At 47.7% G+C, this 20,138-nt stretch overlaps 2 protein-coding genes across 4 annotated transcripts in view; one reads left to right on the plus strand and one right to left on the minus strand.

The window, feature by feature from the left end:
- NUP85 (nucleoporin 85) overlaps positions 1-11,254 on the minus strand; it is a 71,541-nt gene extending 60,287 nt beyond the window's left edge. The window contains exons 1-3 of one of the 3 annotated variants that reach the window (XM_068112825.2): positions 11,190-11,254; positions 5,935-6,007; positions 2,393-2,492 (exon numbers count right to left, since the gene is read on the minus strand). In XM_068112825.2, coding sequence (XP_067968926.2) covers positions 2,393-2,492; positions 5,935-6,007; positions 11,190-11,227 — 211 coding nt within the window. In that variant the 5' untranslated portion in view covers positions 11,228-11,254. Of the gene's footprint in view, positions 1-2,392; positions 2,493-5,934; positions 6,008-6,964; positions 7,052-9,929; positions 10,004-11,189 lie in introns of those variants that run through there. The other 2 variants (XM_078776076.1, XM_068112827.2) reach the window with 2 other exon arrangements.
- LOC137424924 (choline-phosphate cytidylyltransferase B) overlaps positions 10,151-20,138 on the plus strand; it is a 63,259-nt gene continuing 53,271 nt past the window's right edge. Inside the window, exons 1-3 of the mRNA XM_068112828.2 lie at positions 10,151-10,248; positions 12,533-12,632; positions 12,789-12,905. Of these exons, the coding sequence (XP_067968929.2) occupies positions 10,204-10,248; positions 12,533-12,632; positions 12,789-12,905 (262 nt within the window). The 5' untranslated portion in view covers positions 10,151-10,203. The remainder of the gene's footprint in view (positions 10,249-12,532; positions 12,633-12,788; positions 12,906-20,138) is intronic.

Consider the following 20,138-nt stretch of genomic DNA (forward strand, 5'->3'; position numbering starts at 1 on the left):
GTCATATTTTAGAATGATTTATACAACTTCCGGGAGTTTGATTTATTTTTTAGTACGAACATCCAGTTTTCAAGTTATTCCATCCAGCGGTGCAGGAGTGCATTAGCAGGAGTGGTAATTCACCCACTTCTTATAATAATTCCCGGGCACACTCCAAACTGTACAACCACCACATTTAAACTCATTCCGTCCAGCGTGTTCAATGTGCATACAAGACAAACACACAAGCCAAATCATACATGGTGTCTCAAAAGTCTGGATCCATAAGAAAAATAAACATTTTACTTATAAAGTTAAATAAACCCAATTTTAATGTTTTTTTTATAGTGCAGGTAAATAAAATAATCTCATTATACAAAGAAAGAGAAGGTAGAACTTGAGTTGCTATATGCTACACATGGAACTAATCTATATAATAATAGCGTAAGGACTCGACTTTGTTATCCCTTTTACGCCGCATCCAGTGACCCAATGCCCATGGCACTAATGGATTTACGATCTACGAACCGCGCTCTTTGTTTATCACGTACAGCCATACTCGAAAAATCTGAATTAGCCGACGTTGGGGCCCAAAAGCATCCGATTAATGGCCGATACGACGCCATCTTACGACGCCATCGTATTGGCGTCTGCTGGGTGAAGGCGCAGCAAGCCGTCCGCTGATTGGACAGTCGAAGGCGACAGCAAGCCGTCCACTGAGTGGACAATCCAGAGCATGCATTCCTCCATTTGTGCCGGTGTCATCGATCGCGGTGTACGCTAACCTCATCAGGTGTGTTTACCATAATTTCTTCCATATACTGTGATAACAACGAAGTGAAACCGATCAGCAGCCCATCAGTATCATATAAAGCAATAAATACCAAGGCTTCAGCTTCTGAAAGCTTAAAACAAAGTGTACTTCGCCGAGTGACGAAACGTAGGCGTAGGCCTAGGCCCTACCTATCCAGTTGTTGTGTTTCCGTTGTGGCCATGATCTCAACAAATGGCGTAGGCCATGTGGCGTCGGGTAGGTCATGATCAGCCCCCCCCCCCCTTTCGTTTCACCAACTCCTGCATCTGCCACCGTTCATGATTATTAAAGTAGGCTTTACGCTGTTCACGATAAGGTAGAAATCAGTGAGTTGTATACGAAGAGATAAAAGGATGGCATTGACTTCGAGACGGTACGTGATATTTTCAAAAGTATATCGTAGCGTTGTCATTTAAGTAGATTGCAATAAATACGTTGTTCATATACGCACTCTTCATTCTCATCTTTCTTCCTAACTCTTACTCGGACAAGGAAATCCCCTATGCCATCCATAATGGTACACTCTATCCATACACCACATCCTCTCTTCCGTGGATGTTCCACGGGTTTCGGCTAGTCTATATAATAATAGCGTAAGGACTCGACTTTGTTATCCCTTTTACGCCGCACCCAGTGACCCGATGCCCACGGCACTAATGGATTTACGATCTACGAACCGCGCCCTTTGTTTAGCACGTACAGCCATACTCGAAAAATCTGAATTAGCCGACGTTGGGGTCCAAAAGCATCCGATTAACTGCCGATACGACGCCATCTTACGACGCCATCGTATTGGCGTCTGCTGGGCGAAGGCGAAGCAAGCCGTCCGCTGATTGGACAGGCGAAGGCGAAAGCAAGCCGTCCACTGAGTGGACAATCCAGAGCATGCATTTGTGCCGGTGTCGGCGATCGTTGTTCATATACGCACTCTTCATTCTCATCTTTCTTCCTAACTCTTACTCGGACAAGCAAATCCCCTATGCCATCCATAATGGTACACTCTATCCATACACCACATCCTCCCTTCCGTGGATGTTCCACGGGTTTCGGCTAGTTCTGAAAATGTTCTTGCAGCGGTTGCAAGAAAGCTTTAAAAAATCATTGTGAAAGATTATTCAAGAAGTAGGATTAATCGTTCTTCAGTTTTAAAGAAGGCAAACAAACACCACCCATACAAGGTTAACTTTGTGCAGGATTTTCATGAAGATGATTTGTGAATGGGTAAAGCATAGACTTGATGTGGAGCCAACGTTATTATCTGACATCATCTTCAGTGATGAAGGTTCATTTCATTTGAACGGGAGAGTCAACCGTCATAATTGCCGATATTGGAGAGACGAGAACCCTAATTGGACTGATGAATTGCTCATGTTCAATATGATCCTAGATATTGCGGTGTGGTGTGCATGGTGGCATTCTGTTAGGCCCCTACTTTTACAAAAATAATGTTTCCAGTGTTAGCTACCTCGCAATGTTACAAGAGGTTTTGGTTCCTTACTTGGATGGTACTTGGATGTGCACAAATTAGCAATGTTTCTCTTGCCATTACCTCTTAAGCCACTACAGTTAGCAAGTAAATGTATGGTCTATAAAACGTACCAGAAGTGCTGTAGTTGGTGCTGTAGTTGGTGCTGTAGAGACCAAGACCACGAAGCGTCCATTTCATCCCAAGGTGTTTACCATGCAAACCGGGAAGAACCTACAAACATTAAAAATCTCAGAATCCATAAAATCCATGCATGGAAAGTCTCCAACAAACAAGATGACAAAATTATATTTATAAACACATGCATTTGACATCTATCTATAATTCCAGTAATCTCTGTGTGTCTGTGTGTGTGTCTGTGTGTTTGTCTGTGACCGCTGTTTCGCGACAACTACCGGTCCGATATACTTGCAACTTGCCAGGTATATTGCTGGGGACCCGAGGATGTGCCTTTTCAACGTTTCATATTAATCGGACAAGTAGTTACCGAGCTATGTCCAAAAAACGATTCAACCAATCAGAGAGCAGCGAGCTATCACGTGTGCCGAACGTGGCGAACAGACTCTGCCTCGGACGGCACATTTGAGAGCGTATTCATTTATTTCACGTTGGCAAACTATGTTGCCGCTATGTTGGCGTTAAACGATGTTTTAAAACTAATTAAAACTAATTTGCGATTCTTTCGCTTTCCTGCGCGTTTGTGCATGCTATGGCGATTTCTTTACCAAACTCCGCAAGCCGTTCGCTTTGGACCAAACCATTTCATGTAAATAGAGGGGGGGGATTGTCACCGTACTCGCAAGCCGTTCGCATTGGACCAAACCATTTCATGTAAATAGAGGGGGGGGATATAATTTTAGATATAGATATAGTACGGGCATGCCCTAGTCTATCTATAATTCCAGTAATCTCTGTGTGTGTGTGTGTGTGTGTGTCTGTGTGTGTGTGTGTGTGTGTGTGTGTGTGTGTGTGTGTGTTTGTCTGTGACCGCTGTTTCTCGACAACTACCGGTCCGATATACTTGAAACTTGCCAGGTATATTGCTGGGGACCCGAGGATGTGCCTTTTCAAGGTTTGAAATTAATCGGAGAAGTAGTTACCGAGCTATGGCGATTTAGCCGTTCGCCGTTCGCTTTGGCTTTGCGAATGGACCAAACCATTTCATGTAAATAGAGGGGGGGGGGGGGGGTTCTGTGGTCGTTGCGAATGGACCAAACCATTTCAAGTAAATAGAGGGGGGGGGTTCTGTGGTCGTTACTGCCACGTGGTTTCAAAGTTTTTTTTTGTTGTTGTTGTTTGCACGCACGCTTTTTTGCACGCACGTACGGGCACCCACGTACGGGCACGTCCTAGTCTATCTATAATTCCAGTAATCTCTGTATGTCTGTATGTATGTCTGTGACCGCTGTTTCTCGACAACCACGGGTCCGATATACTTGAAACTTGCCAGGTATATTGCTGGGGACCCGAGGATGTGCCTTTTCAAGGTTTCATATTAATCGGACAAGTAGTTACCGAGCTATGTCCAAAAAACGATTCAACCAATCAGAGAGCAGCGAGTTATCACATGTGCCGAACGTGGCGAACAGACTCTGCCTCGGACGGCACATTTGAGAGCGTATTCATTTATTTCACGTTGGCAAACTATGTTGCCGCTATGTTGGCGTTAAACTATGTTTTAAAACTAATTAAAACTAATTTGCGATTCTTTCGCTTTCCTGCGCGTTTGTGCACGCTATGGCGATTTCTTTACCAAACTCCGCAAGCCGTTCGCTTTGGACCAAACCATTTCATGTAAATAGAGGGGGGGGATTGTCACCGTACTCGCAAGCCGTTCGCTTTGGACCAAACCATTTCATGTAAATAGAGGGGGGGATTGTCACCGTACTCGCAAGCCGTTCGCTTTGGACCAAACCATTTCATGTAAATAGAGGGGGGGGATTGTCACCGTACTCGCAAGCCGTTCGCTTTGGCTTTGCGAATGGACCAAACCATTTCATGTAAATAGAGGGGGGGGATATAATTTTAGATATATATATAGTACGGGCATGCCCTAGTTTATATAAACTGAACATCAAAATAAGCTTATCACTTTCATTTTTTGAAATGTGCAGCTTTACAAACACGTTTCTTCAATTGTAATGGCTGATAATTATGTAACCGGAAATTCACTTCAATCACCTGGTTGATCAACAATGGCATGCTTGAGTGGTTCTGTATAGGGATCTTTCCCTTTAAATAATGACCCTCATAATGAAATCCTTCAGTTCTCGTGGTTAGACATTCATTTACTGCTGTCTATAGTCACTCTAGAGGCTTCTGATAGGGAAAACAACAATAAAATTCGGATGCCACACCTGACATCTGAACAGCGTTTAAGGTAATTGGGATGCTTGAGGCTGGTGTAAGCCAGCGAACAATTGCCCAATGTCTTGGTTGCTCACAGCCTGCAATTTCCAACCTGGCCAGACGTTATGGTGAAACTGGAACTGTGAATGATGGTCCATGAAGAGGAAGACCACGGGTAACCACCTTGCAGGAGGAGTGGGACATACTTCCCTAGGACCGCATCAGACGCCTGATACAGAGCATGTGTCGGAGGTGTACAGCCTGCATCACAGCTCAGGTAGGACACACACGATATTGAGGATTGCTGTCATTCTGTCCTTGACTGTTAGGAGTGATGTGTCCATTCCTGTGTCATTTTGTATTGACTGTATGCAGGTGCGTGCCATTGTGTTGCAGTGCTGTGACTTTTGTTGCACCACCCCTTGTGATGTTCATGCTTTTTGTGATTGAGGCAACCTCTTGTTTATTGATATGTGTTTAGTAAAGACAGCTGAACTTTACTTGTGTTCAAATATTTTTCATTTTTGCGTGGAGGATTTCAATGAGTGTCCTTCTAAAGATTTGATAAGTTTATTTTGATGTTGAGTATATATTGTCACGAATGTTACAGGAGAGAGGTTCATGGACAAACAAGCAAGGTAGAACTCAGTAAGACAAATATCAAGGGAGTGAACAGGAAAATAGGAGAGGGATAAGGGTGGGGGGAGGGGGTAGAAGGTGGAGCAAACACAAACTATCAAGATGGCTGGGTTGAAAAAGGGTAATGGGGGTAATAAAGGATCAGGCGTGTGAATTGGGGATGACAAGCGATAGCGGTGCAATAATTATTCCTCCACCTTACCTCTACTCATCTACATGCACGTTTATACATTTCCTCTCTCGACTCCTCCCGGTGATTCAAACCCTTGGTGTACATCCGCTTGTTCTATCACTGCTTCTCTAACAGTGTGCTACCTACAACCTACCCTCCGGCCCCCGTCACCGTTCTCACTTCCAACTGATGAAAATATATTTCAGCTTTCAAATGTGCCTGACCCTTACAAAGTTCTTCTAGAAACAGAAACTGCAATGACATTCTACCCGATAATTATAATCTTCAGTTATAGTTAATGATGACATCATCACCCACAAGCTCAATTTTAGAGGCAGTTCTCATTAACTGGGTGATGGAGTATCTTGGAGATGTTCCTAAAAACATTTTTTCTAACAAGAGAATGTCGATGTAAAGTTTTAAAAACGAGGGCACTGATCAAGCGGTCTCATCTTAAATGTGTAATTCTAAAAGGGTGCAAAATTGAAACTCTACCATTTCAAAGGACGATGGCTCTTCTTCGTCCAACGACATGTTAGCAGATGTCAGCTCAACACACCAAACACATCTGTGTGTGGCAGAGAAGAAAGCATTCATGCATCTCCACCACGTTTCAGGATCTCATCGAATTTGTGACACCTCTCACCTTTAATTATGGTTCTACCACCACTACCTCCACCACCCTCCTCCTCCTCTACCCTCCACTTCCACCCTCCTCTACCCTCCACCTCCATCCTCCTCTACCCTCCACCTCCATCCTCTACTTCCACCACCCTCCACTACCTTTACCTCCACCTCAACCACCACCCTGCCCTACCCTCCACCTCCACCACCACCACCCTCCTCTACTTCCACCTCCACCACCACCCTCCTCTACCCTCTACCTCCATCACCACCACCCTCCTCCTCTACCTCCACCACCATCCTCCTCATCATCCCTCCACCTCCACCCTCCTCTACTTCCACCACCCTCCACCACCACCAACCTCCCCTACTTCCACCTCCACCACCACCCTCCTCTACCCTCTACCTCCATCACCACCACCACCCTCCTCTACCCTCTACCACCACCATCCTCCTCCTCTACCCTCTACCTCCACCACCCTCCTCTACCCTCTACTTCCACCACCCTCCACTACCCTTTACCTCCACCAACCTCCTCTACTTACACCTCCACCACCACCCTCCTCTACCCTCTACTTCCACCACCCTCCACTACCCTTTACCTCCACCAACCTCCTCTACTTACACCTCCACCACCACCCTCCTCTACCCTCTACTTCCACCACCCTCCACTACCCTTTACCTCCACCAACCTCCTCTACTTACACCTCCACCACCACCCTCCCCTACCCTCTACCTCCATCACCACCAACACCACCTCCAAAACAATGATTCCAAATGTCGTAATGAAATGTGTGAACTCTACTGTATCTCACTCAGGCTTATCAAATCTAAAGTTTGGAAACAAGACAACACAGCCGAAATATACTTTAACCAAGCGAAGTGTGCGAGTGCGACTCACGTAATGACACTATGAGTATGACTGTATGACAGTAGCGAAAAACACGCGCCAATCACTCGGAATCCACAATCACCGATGTTTGATATTAGTGGAATTTGATGATATTAATCAGAGGTTTACGATAAATAAACCCTGTCAGATAAATTCGTATTTATAATTGCACTTAATATTGCTTAATGAAGTCACGCCAAAAAAAGAGGCTTGAGGAAGAACCACAGCACAACTAGATTATGAGTGCAATAAACCTCAATACGTGATGTAGTGGGGTCTGTGCAATTTGTGAGGTATTTGAAGTTGCAAAATAAAGAAATGCAAACTCTAAATTCAGGGTAGAAAATACAACCTTGTGTGTGTGTGTGTGGGGGGGGGGGGGGGGGTATGGGTTGGGGGAGAAGGGGGTTAACATAGGCCATAGGGCATAGGCTATGTAGCCGCGGACTCACACGGGGTTGTGGGGGCCTGGCTTATATTCTCTATGTAAATGTGTACGGTGTAGCGCCATCTGCTGGTGGTGGCAGTGGGTATTAATACAACTAGGGCATGCCCGTACTATATATATATCTAAAATTATATCCCCCCCCCCTCTATTTACATGAAATGGTTTGGTCCATTCGCAAAGCCAAAGCGAACGGCTTGCGAGTACGGTGACAATCCCCCCCCTCTATTTACATGAAATGGTTTGGTCCAAAGCGAACGGCTTGCGAGTACGGTGACAATCCCCCCCCCTCTATTTACATGAAATGGTTTGGTCCAAAGCGAACGGCTTGCGAGTACGGTGACAATCCCCCCCCTCTATTTACATGAAATGGTTTGGTCCAAAGCGAACGGCTTGCGGAGTTTGGTAAAGAAATCGCCATAGCGTGCACAAACGCGCAGGAAAGCGAAAGAATCGCAAATTAGTTTTAATTAGTTTTAAAACATAGTTTAACGCCAACATAGCGGCAACATAGTTTGCCAACGTGAAATAAATGAATACGCTCTCAAATGTGCCGTCCGAGGCAGAGTCTGTTCGCCACGTTCGGCACACGTGATAACTCGCTGCTCTCTGATTGGTTGAATCGTTTTTTGGACATAGCTCGGTAACTACTTGTCCGATTAATATGAAACCTTGAAAAGGCACATCCTCGGGTCCCCAGCAATATACCTGGCAAGTTTCAAGTATATCGGACCCGTGGTTGTCGAGAAACAGCGGTCACAGACATACATACAGACATACAGAGATTACTGGAATTATAGATAGACTAGGACGTGCCCGTACGTGGGTGCCCGTACGTGCGTGCAAAAAAGCGTGCGTGCAAACAACAACAACAAAAAAAAACTTTGAAACCACGTGGCAGTAACGACCACAGAACCGCCCCCCCCCCTCTATTTACATGAAATGGTTTGGTCCATTCGCAACGACCACAGAACCCCCCCCCCCCCCCTCTATTTACATGAAATGGTTTGGTCCATTCGCAAAGCCAAAGCGAACGGCGAACGGCTAAATCGCCATAGCTCGGTAACTACTTCTCCGATTAATTTCAAACCTTGAAAAGGCACATCCTCGGGTCCCCAGTAATATACCTGGCAAGTTTCAAGTATATCGGACCGGTAGTTGTCGAGAAACAGCGGTCACAGACAAACACACACACACACACACACACACACACAGAGATTACTGGAATTATAGATAGACTAGGGCATGCCCGTACTATATCTATATCTAAAATTATATCCCCCCCCTCTATTTACATGAAATGGTTTGGTCCAAAGCGAACGGCTTGCGAGTACGGTGACAATCCCCCCCCTCTATTTACATGAAATGGTTTGGTCCAAAGCGAACGGCTTGCGGAGTTTGGTAAAGAAATCGCCATAGCATGCACAAACGCGCAGGAAAGCGAAAGAATCGCAAATTAGTTTTAATTAGTTTTAAAACATCGTTTAACGCCAACATAGCGGCAACATAGTTTGCCAACGTGAAATAAATGAATACGCTCTCAAATGTGCCGTCCGAGGCAGAGTCTGTTCGCCACGTTCGGCACACGTGATAGCTCGCTGCTCTCTGATTGGTTGAATCGTTTTTTGGACATAGCTCGGTAACTACTTGTCCGATTAATATGAAACGTTGAAAAGGCACATCCTCGGGTCCCCAGCAATATACCTGGCAAGTTGCAAGTATATCGGACCGGTAGTTGTCGCGAAACAGCGGTCACAGACAAACACACAGACACACACACAGACACACAGAGATTACTGGAATTATAGATAGACTAAGGCATGCCCGTACGTGGGTGCCCGTTCCTTGCCAAAAAAAAAAAAAAACGCTACCCGTACGCTCTACCCCGCCCGTACGCCCGTACGCCCGTAAACAAAAAAAACAACGCTCTTCGCTTCCGCCCTTCGCTCTGACTGAATTGGGAGAAATAATGCGCATAAGAAATCGAGAAATTATTATTTTCTCCGGAAGAAATCGAATTACGAACCGTAATGGCGCACGCGCTCGGCTCGGCTCGTTCTGTGATTGGCTGCCGGAAGTGAAGTCTTCACTGTCCGGAAGGTCGCAAATCGCAGTTACGATGAATCGCAAATTAGTTTTAATTAGTTTTAAAACATAGATACGCTCTCAAATGTGCCGTCCGAGGCAGAGTCTGTTCGCCACGTTCGGCACACGTGATAGCTCGCTGCTCTCTGATTGGTTGAATCGTTTTTTGGACATAGCTCGGTAACTACTTGTCCGATTAATTTCAAACCTTGAAAAGGCACATCCTCGGGTCCCCAGCAATATACCTGGCAAGTTTCAAGTATATCGGACCCGTGGTTGTCGAGAAACAGCGGTCACAGACAAACAAACACACACACAGACACACAGACACACAGACACACACACACACACACACACAGAGATTACTGGAATTATAGATAGATAGATGATGTACCCAAGTTTGTTCACGGCATTAAAAATAGGACCGCGGCGCCTGAAGCTCACCTGGATCAGGAGCAACGCTGGGGCTATGACGTCATAACTTTGAAACCACCCCATTGGTATACATTTGAGAAAGTGCATTTGAATGATTCGTTGGATGGTTTAAAAAAATTCTCGCCAATAATTGACGACGTCAGTATTTTATGTAAAAAACATTTTACATTATAGACTGTATATCCACACGCTGTAGAAAGAATAAAGGCTGCGCAAGAGTAAGTGAGAATGAATAGCGAATGAATAATAAAAGGCGCGCACATCCCATCTCGGTGTCGTGGATATGGATCGAGAGGGTGTCGTTCACACTTGTCCTCAGCCTTGCTCGGTAAGAAAATTGCTTCATGATCCGTGTATCGACCATTGCTGTTTTCATACAGCCTCATTATTATTATTATTAATACCGGTAATAATTATTCGTATTGTGTTCCTTTCACAAGCATTGCTGTTAAATTGACCCCGCGGACGTCTTTGGCACCTGCGATCAGCGCGTACTCTTCTTCCTCTTGCATTCACCCCGTCCCGTTACCCTTTTACCGGAGCAAATGACATTCGCAATGCGCTCTTCTTCTGTTAATGCTGAAGCACAAAAACTTGGAGCTGTCTCGTCTGGTGCTTCATCCCCCGTGGACTCAATTTGGTCGTGCCAGCCAGCCACACCCTTCTTTTTATATTTACATTTTTAAACAAAAGATTCCCATATCCTCAAATGAAATGTACATTGATTTCGCCTGCATGAATTTTTTTTTTAATTATCTGGTCGAGGTGAAAAAATTGTTTTTATGTGGATTTCAATTAAATTGTCTTGTAAAATAAATATGCCTATGACGAAACGGGAGATCTACATATTACATACGCAAGTCCAAGACGACTTGCTGGGGAGGGGTTTGTACATGACTGAGCAACCAAGTCATTCAGTGAAACATCTGGAGTTGTCCAGTCTTTCTCAGGACTGTCTCTAGAGGTAATGTGTTCCTGAGACCCAACGAGCTCAACATTGTGGACAAGACTTTTATTTCATACAGAGCGCAATGGAGTATGGCTGCCCGCTCTGCGCTGGCGCTCTTGATTCTGACCTTGTAAATCTTGAGGTGGTTGAATAGGCCTTCCACCATCATTGGAATCGAAGATGGTAGACATATTCCCAGGGATAGTTGGTGTGCTCTCTATTATAATATACAAGCATGTGTCTGGCCTTGCTCCTCCTGCCGTTCCTCCCCTAGCCACCCCAGGTTGCATGCATTCCTCCAGGAACCCTCAGGTGCTCACCTTCCCCAATTCCAAGCTGGTTGCCCACCTTCATTCATTTGTCGAATCGTTTCTGCCCGTCCATAGTCTCATCCTCCTTACTTCAGTTTTTCAAATGTGCTGCCCTTATCGTGCGCTCACCCATGCACATCCACAATCTCTTCTCCACATGCTGATTTCCCATTCTGTTCCTTTCCAGGCCAGAGTTACTTGTTTTGTGTTTATCCTCCCTGTGCATGTCCCCCCTCCCCCCCTTTCGCCATTCCCCAATACCCTTTGGTAGTCTGTAAACATGCTGACCTTTGGTGATTAGCTCTTCCATGAGCCTCGACCCTTGCATAAAAAAATAGGAAAATGGAGGCAAGCGTTTGTGGTAGAGAGTTTACTCGTGGCATCAAATCAAGGCCTACAAGGCCGTAGTCCTGACTTCCTTTGCTGTACAGGGCAGAGACATGGGTCTACTATGGACGCTACATCAAGGGCCTAGAAATATTTCACCAACACCATCCTGGGTCCATCATAAAGATCCAATGGCAGGACAAAGTTAAACAAGTTGAGGTGCTGTGCTACGCCAGGGACTGCAGCATGGAAACTACTCCATCAGATACAACTGAGATGGGCTGGTTCTTTTGTTCGCATCGATGACCAACACATTCCCAAGTAAATGTTGAAGGGTCAGCTGACACAAGGCAAACGACATCAGGGTGCTCGACATAAAACATTATAAGGACGACCTCAAGAAGTTCCATAATGACTGTACCATCAACTGACACCTCGGAGCAGCTCACAGCTGACCGGTTACCATGGATAAGCCTAGTGAGAGCTGGGATTCTTCACTTCGAGATAAATTTATGCCAGCTGCGCAATTCCAAGCGACAACAACGGAAAGACTGAGTTACCGCCGGCACAACCTACAATGCCACACCTGTGAACGTGTGTGCCAGTCCGGAATCAGACTCCACAGCCACCAAAGAACCCACAGCGGACGCAACCAATGTTCTTGTGACTGACGGTTGACATGAGAAGTCAACCATCATTAATTGAGAACAATATATGTACAAGTATTTGAGAAAGGAAAGGGAGAACGATAAATGGATTTAAAGTAGTGTTTGGGAATTAGGGTGGAATAGGTGGAGGAGCTTTGGAGAAATTGGTGATAAAGGGGAATCGAAGGAAATAGGAAAACCTAGATGGAGGTATGTGACTTGTGGCAAAGTTGGGTGGATGGTGTTCAAAGATTACATGTTTGTGTACGTAATATGGAGATGTCTTCAAGGTAATATTGCAGAAAGGATTGCAACTAGTTGTGCTATGCTTGGATTTTGAGAAAAGATGTTTAAAATGGTAGTTTGTGTCTTGCACAGAGGACCAGGAAACCTGCACAGTTTGCAGATGGCGCGGGGGTAAAGTGTGAAGCTCCACATCACAAGATGACCCTGCAGGAGGCGCAGCAACACCTTGCATGTAAGGTTTAGTATGTGTGCGTGCATGCAATTCTGTGAGGAAGAAGAAGCAGGTGGTGGTAGGTGGGGAGAGATTACTTGTAAATAACACATTTTGATGTTTGCAGCAGGAAGTGCAGAGGGTGTTTGGGCCTATAATGCTGCCATCCTTTTACAGGCGATCGTCCAGTGCGTGTGTATGCAGATGGCATTTTCGACCTGTTCCACAGTGGGCATGCTCGTGCACTCATGCAAGCCAAAAACCTTTTTCCAAACACATTTCTCATCGTGGGAGGTGTGTTGTTTGTTTGTGTTTAATGTACCGACCGTCTTTGAATCGTATTGACTTTATATCATTTTAATGTCTAGCATTATCCAATGTATTATTTTGACTGTGTAATTCCCTCCTCCTCTTCTTCTTTCTCATATCTTCCTTCTTAACCTCATCCTTTTTTGGAGCCTTGTAATTTTTTCAGCCTTTCGTATACATGATCGAGGCTCGTGTAAGAGCTATAACAGAATGGAAGGGAACAGAATTGAAAGTGGGGAATTTGAGGTAGAAAACATCTATATAATAATAGCGTAAGGACTCAACTTTGTTATCCCTTTTATGCCGCACCCAGTGACCCGATGCCCACGGCACGAATGGATTTACGATCTACGAACCGCGCTCTTTGTTTATCATGTACAGCCATACTCGAAAAATCTGAATTAGCCGACGGGGCCCAAAAGCATCCGATTAACTGCCGATACGACGCCATCTTATGACGCCATCGTATTGGCGTCTGCTGGGCGAAGGCGAAGCAAGCCGTCCGCTGATTGGACAGGCGAAGGCGAAAGCAAGCCGTCCAGAGTGGACAATCCAGAGCATGCATTTGTGCCGATGTCGGCGATCGTTGTTCATATACGCACTCTTCATTCTCATCTTCCTTCCTAACTCTTACTCGGACAAGCAAATGCCCTATGCCATCCATAATGGTACACTCTATCCATACACCACATCCTCCCTTCCGTGGATGTTCCACGGGTTTCGGCTAGTTGGGTATGGATGGGGTAGTGAGGTAGTGGTGAACAGCTGTCTTGTAGCGTTGGACGGAAAAATGGGACTGAACAGAATGTGGTAGTTATTTTCACAGGTGAGATGAAAGAGGAACGAGGTGATCACTGAGGCTGGATTTTGGGAGTTTAACAAGAATATAATTACTGTCGGACCGTGTGCATCCTGCAGAAACCTGGGAGGGGCAGAGCCAAGAAAGGGCAGAGGGTGCAAGCCCGAAAAGGAGGCGGTAGAATACAAAAAGGGGACAAACCTGTCTGCGATGTGAAAATAACAGGCCCAGACACAGCTTGGCCATGGGAGATCACAAAGATTTTGAGGGTCTTGTTTTCAGGATGAAAAAGAAAAGGAACAAACTAACCGACGACAAATGAAAAGAGGTAAGGGGGAGGATGAATTTTCCTGTGCAGCCTCTTATTTTCACCTTTGTATCCTCCTTTTTACGCACTTTTATTTAACTTCATCTGAACTTTGTTTGTCCTGTTTCAAATCTTTGAGCCATTTGTTGTCTAGGTTCCATACGTCCTGGAGAGCTGAAATTTGGCCCAGGGTCCTCTTTTTCTGGTACATTTTCATCGATCAAAAATTAATTAAAAAAAAAAATATATATATATATATACTGTATATATATATATATACAGACTTGGCATTTAATATGGAATTATTTTTTTTCTTGACTTGGGTTTACTTTCTTAACTCAGTATATCAATCTCGTGAGTTTCTTTTACACTTTGGTGATTTATTTGTTAAAAGAACCATGTCACTGATTGTCTGTCGCAGCAAGAAGTCAACAACAGGATTATATCACAGGTGGCGTGGCAAAATGTACGGACAGGTGCATTTGATGATTGGCTTCACAGTCGGGTATACAAGGGTTGTTGCGTTCTGTATTAGTGGAAAACAACTGCTGCACGTCTCCAAAAGTTATTGCCGCTTCCTCTGGAGATGGTCCGTCAACTCGACAATGCTGTTTGTCATGGAGTGGTGGCTTTACGAAATTATGGCATGAAACAGCGTGCTATTGCTCGGCAGTATGGCATCACTCAAGGTCAGGTGTCAAAGATCCTGAAACGAAATGCTCAGAGGGGTGTCCCTACTCCAATACCGAGGCCAGGACATCCCCGCAGAACCACAAGGAGGGATGATCGCCAGCTGCACCGGTTAGTCCGCAATGGCCGTACCAAGTCAGCTAATCGGCTTAGGGCTGAGTGGCAGCAACTGACAAATGTGCCTGTATCCAGAAGGCTAGTCAACCAATGACTGGTTCAAGCAGGCTATCGTGCCAGGCGTCCCCTGAGAAAGCCATGCCTGACCAGACAACACCGCCAGCGCCGATTGCAGTGGGCCAGAGAGCACTGTCAATGGCACCCAGGACACTGGAATCACGTGATCTTCAGTGACGAGTCTAGATTTCTGGTCTATCTTCAAGATGGCCGCGTCCGAGTGCGCAGACAAGTGCATGAAGCCTACAACAAAGATTGCATAGTGCCAAGTGTCCAAGCTGGAGGTGGTGGGGTGACAGTTTGGGCTGCTTTTCATGCAGGGGGCAAAACTGACCTGGTTGTTCTGAATGGAAACCTGAACCAGTTCAAGTACAGGGCCATTCTGGAAGAAACATTGCTTCCATTTGCTCGTGCAGCCTTTCGAGGAAACTTTGTCTTCCAAGATGACAATGCACAGCCTCATCATGCTCGCATGATCCAACACTTTCTTGCTGACCGTGGTGTAGAGCATATGGAGTGCCCTGCCATGTCCCCGGATATGAATCCGATAGAGAACTTGTGGGCGGAATTAACGCGTCAAATCGACCACTTGGACCAGCAGCCGACCTCTGTGCGTGAATTGCAGCAGGCTATTGTCACTGCATGGCAAGCGATTCCTGCCCAAACCTTGGCAAATCTCGTGAACAGCATGCCTCAACGTGTACGTGCTCTCCTGAATGCTCTTGGGGGTTACACGAAGTACTGAACTGTAATTTTACTGTCCGTAATCCCAGTCGTATTTTTACTTTTGTTTTTGTTAAAAAAATTTTTGGCTAATGTGCAAAATAAAGAGATACTTCTGGAAAACGTACAGAAGTTTAACACAGTACTGTCCATGAATTGAGTTCGATATCAGTTTACATCACTTTCAAGGATCAATTTATTTGTTTCGAAATGTCAAATGTTGTGGTTTTTGTTTCTTTTAAAGGTCACATTAACAAAATCTAGAATAATTTCAACATGATTCCAATGAACTTTTGGTTCTAAGACATCTTGAAAAGGAAGTTCACCCCCACAAAAAAAATATTCCGTATTAAATGCCAAGTCTGTGTGTATATGTATGTATATATGTATATATATATGTATGTATATATATATATATATATATATATATATATATATATATATATATATATATATATATATATATATATATATATATATATATATATATATATATATATAATCTTACTATAATTCACCAACTGTCCATTCGAAGGTACCGCAAAAACGGCTGAACCGGTCGCAACGATATTTTGGGTGGGTATTTCTGGGACCCCTGGGAGTAAAATGGGCTATATAGTTTTTCCAAACACGATGGAATAATATTTACCGATATGAACAGTGATGTGGCTCTTGTTGAAATTCTACGTACCAGGAGAGAGTAGATCGACTCCTGACGAACTCTTCCTGTATAAACGTGCGGCTCCGAAGTAACACGGCAGTGTGTGCAAAGCGACTGAGAAACAGGTGTAGCGGCCGCTTCCGTGTTACAGATTCGGCGCGCACTCTTCACATAAACGAGCGACTGAGAAAGACGTGTAGCGGCTGCGTCCGTTTTGCAGAATTCAATCTTTTTTAAAATGGACGCCATGTACTGTTTAGATTTTGATGATTTGCATGTGATATGATTCAACGGATGTTTATATGAATCGTTTAAAATAATAAAAAAAGCCTTCTGATATTTTGCCTTTTCATTTGGGCTTCCCAATTCAAGCCCTGCCCATAGGGTGGGTACCTATCAGCCTGTGCACTTTACTTCACTTTACACTCCACACCTCACTCCACATAACCCTGACCTATCAATCACTTTGTGCACTTCACTTCACTTTGCACTCCACACCTCACTCCACCTAACCCTAACCTATCACTTTGTGCACTTCACTTCACTTTGCACTCCACACCTCACTCCACATAACCCTAACCTATCACTTGCTGGTAAGGTTTATAACTTGGAAAAAAAAAGAAAAAAGTGTGTATCCATGAGATGTTTTTTCGTTTACTTGTTACCCCCTCCTGAGGAGAGGGTATTGCATTCGAGTCCATTTGTCTGTCTGGTTGTCCGCACAGAATAAATAAGATTTTCTCTGCAACCGTTGGTCCGATTGATGGGAGATTTTCACCATAGGTGCAACTCCACCTGTATAATTTTTAAATGATAATTATGACGTCGTAGGTCACGTGGTTCGGCCGCCATCTTGGAAAAACCGAAAAACTTTGCACCTCTATATCTCCGAAAGCGCTGAATCTTATTATAATAGAGCAAACGTATATGGTTATGTCGCTATGTTTGTCGTTATGTTTATATGCGACGAAAACGTCGTCTTCTTCAAATGAAATTACCACCCTTGAAGGAGCTGTGGCTCCCACGTCGATCGAAAGAATGGACGCGACAAAAAGCTTGAATTCATCTGAGCTGCTTTATTAGAATCAAACACTCAGGCACTCTGGGAAAAACGTTTTACGGTCGGCAATATATATCTATTCCGCCAGGGGGTTTGCCCAGGCCTGGCGCCAGGGGGCGTGGCCCCGCGGGCCGGCTGCGGCCTGGCAAGCCGAGGGCGAGCCTGCCCGGGCGTCCCGACCGAGGCCTGGCAAGTCGAGCGCGGGCCTGCCCGGGCGTCCTGGACGAGCCCGGCCTGGTGATCGCTCCGCGTCCTTGATAGGTGCAAGGCGATTGTGTAACCCCAGCGGCAGCCGCTACACACGTCCCCCCAGAATCGACTTGCACCGACAGGGTCAACTTGAGGGGGGTCCTGATGACCCGGCCGAAGCGACCCCTGGTGGGTCGTGGGAGGGGGTCCGGTGAGGTGGTGGGCGGTCGAGTGGGGGGCACCGTGGACGGGGGGCGGCCTCGCCGCGGCGGGAGGGCCACCCGTGGTGGGTGGTCGACGTCCACGTGCGCCGGCTTGAGGCGGTCCACTGCAATCCGGTCCGACCTGCCGCCGATGTCGATGACGAACGACTTGTCGTCCCGTCGCAGCACCCGGAAGGGCCCGTCGTACGGCGGCTGGAGTGGCCGCCGATGTGCGTCGTGACGCACAAAAACATACTCCGCGGTGCGGAGTGCTGGGGGGACGTAGGACTGGGGGTCACCGTGGTGGGATGTCGGCACGGGGGCAAACCGTCGGGCGGCCTCCTGGAGGTCCGAGCGCTGGCGAGCTGCGGACCAGGGGCTGGTAGCGTCGGGCACGAATTCGCCCGGGACGCGTAGCACCTGGCCATAGACCAGCTCGGCGGTGGATGCCTGGAGGTCCTCCTTGGGGGCCGTGCGAAGGCCCAAAAGGACCCACGGCAGCCGGTCGGCCCAACCGCCGTCTTGAAGGCCGGCCATGAGCGCGGCCTTCATGGAGCGGTGGAATCGCTCGCACAACCCGTTTGCTTGGGGGTGGTAGGCCGTAGTACGGTGGAGCTTGACCCCCAGGTTGCGGGCGACCGCGCCCCACAGCTCGGAGGTGAACTGTGGTCCGCGGTCTGACGAGATGTCCGCCGGTGCGCCGAAGCGGGCGACCCAGGTGGCGATGAAGGCCTGCGCCACGTCGGCGGTGGTGGTGGAGACGAGGGGAACGGCCTCCGGCCACCTGGTGGTCCTGTCCACCATGGTGAGCAGGTGTGTGAACCCTCGTGATGGGGGAAGGGGGCCCACCAGATCCACGTTGACGTGGTCGAAACGTCGTTCGGGCACGGTGAAAGGTGCCAGCGGGGCCTGGGTGTGTCGGTGGACCTTGGCCCGTTGGCAGGCGGTGCAGGCGCTGGTCCAATCGCGGACGTCCCGACGAAGGCCGTGCCAGACGAAACGCGCCGACACCAGCTTCTGGGAAGCTTTCCGGCCCGGGTGGGAAAGGCCGTGGAGGGAGGCGAAGATGCGGCGTTGCCAGGTGACGGGCACGATGGGGCGAGGCCGGCCTTGGGAGACGTCGCAGAGCAGGACAGTGTCCGCGCAGGGGATGTCGGCCAGGCGGAGGCCCGTGTCCGCCGCCCGGAGGGCTTGCACCGTGGTGTCGGTGGTTTGGTCCGCCGCCATGAGCGCAAAATCCACGCCCAGGTGGACCGCGTTCGCGCTGGCCCGGGAAAGACAGTCGGCCACGGCGTTGTTTTTGCCGGCGACGTGCCGGATGTCCGTGGTAAACTCCGACACGGCGGAGAGGTGGCGCTGTTGGCGGGCCGACCATGGCTCCGTGACCTTGGCCATGGCGTAAACCAACGGCTTGTGGTCGACGAACGCCGTGAAAGGTCGGCCCTCCAGGAGGTGGCGGAAATGGCGGACGGCCAGGTGTAGACCGAGGAGCTCCCGGTCAAACGTGCTGTATTTGAGCTCGTTCGGCCGGAGCTGCCGGCTGAAAAAAGCGAGTGGCTGCCAAACCCCGTTCACCCATTGCTCATGTACGGCGCCCACCGCGTAGTCGGAGGCATCCGTGGTGAGGGCGATGGGAGCGTTGAGCACCGGGTGAGCGAGCAGTGTTGCGTCGGCGAGGGCCCGCTTTGAGCTTTGGAAGGCCGCATCCATTGCTGCGGACCAGGCGATGTCGTGCTTGGCCGGCTTGCCCCGGAGGGCTTCGTAGAGGGGCCGCATGAGTTGAGCAGCGCGGGGCACGAAGCGGTGATAAAAATTCACCATTCCCAGGAATTCCTGCAGGGCCTTTATGGTGCGGGGACGCGGGAAAGTGGTGATGGCCTCGACCTTGGTTGGCAGCGGCACAGCCCCGTTCTTGGTGATGTGGTGGCCCAAAAAATCAACGGCCGTCGTGCCGAAGTGGCATTTGGCCGGGTTGACGATGAGGCCGTGCTCGCTGAGGCGCCCGAACAGTGTTCGGAGGTGGAGGAGGTGCTCGGCCCGGGACGTGCTGGCGACGAGGATGTCGTCCAGGTAAACGAAAAGGAACGGCAGGTCACGCAGTACGCCGTCCATCAAGCGCTGGAACGCCTGAGCCGCGTTCTTGAGACCAAACGGCATCCGCAAGAACTCGAATAAGCCGAACGGCGTGATGACTGCCGTTTTAGGGACGTCGGCCGCCCTGACAGGTACCTGGTGATATCCCCGTATGAGATCAATTTTTGAAAAAATGACCCGTCCCGCCAGACGGGCGGAGAAGTCTTGGATATGCGGGATCGGGTACCTGTCGGGTGTTGTAGCGTCATTAAGACGGCGGTAGTCGCCACACGGGCGCCATCCACCCCCCGGCTTTGGCACGATGTGCAGTGGCGAGGC

Source organism: Myxine glutinosa, chromosome 4 (assembly GCF_964187855.1).
Source record: "Myxine glutinosa chromosome 4, kmMyxGlut1.1, whole genome shotgun sequence".
Taxonomy (NCBI): domain Eukaryota; kingdom Metazoa; phylum Chordata; class Myxini; order Myxiniformes; family Myxinidae; genus Myxine; species Myxine glutinosa.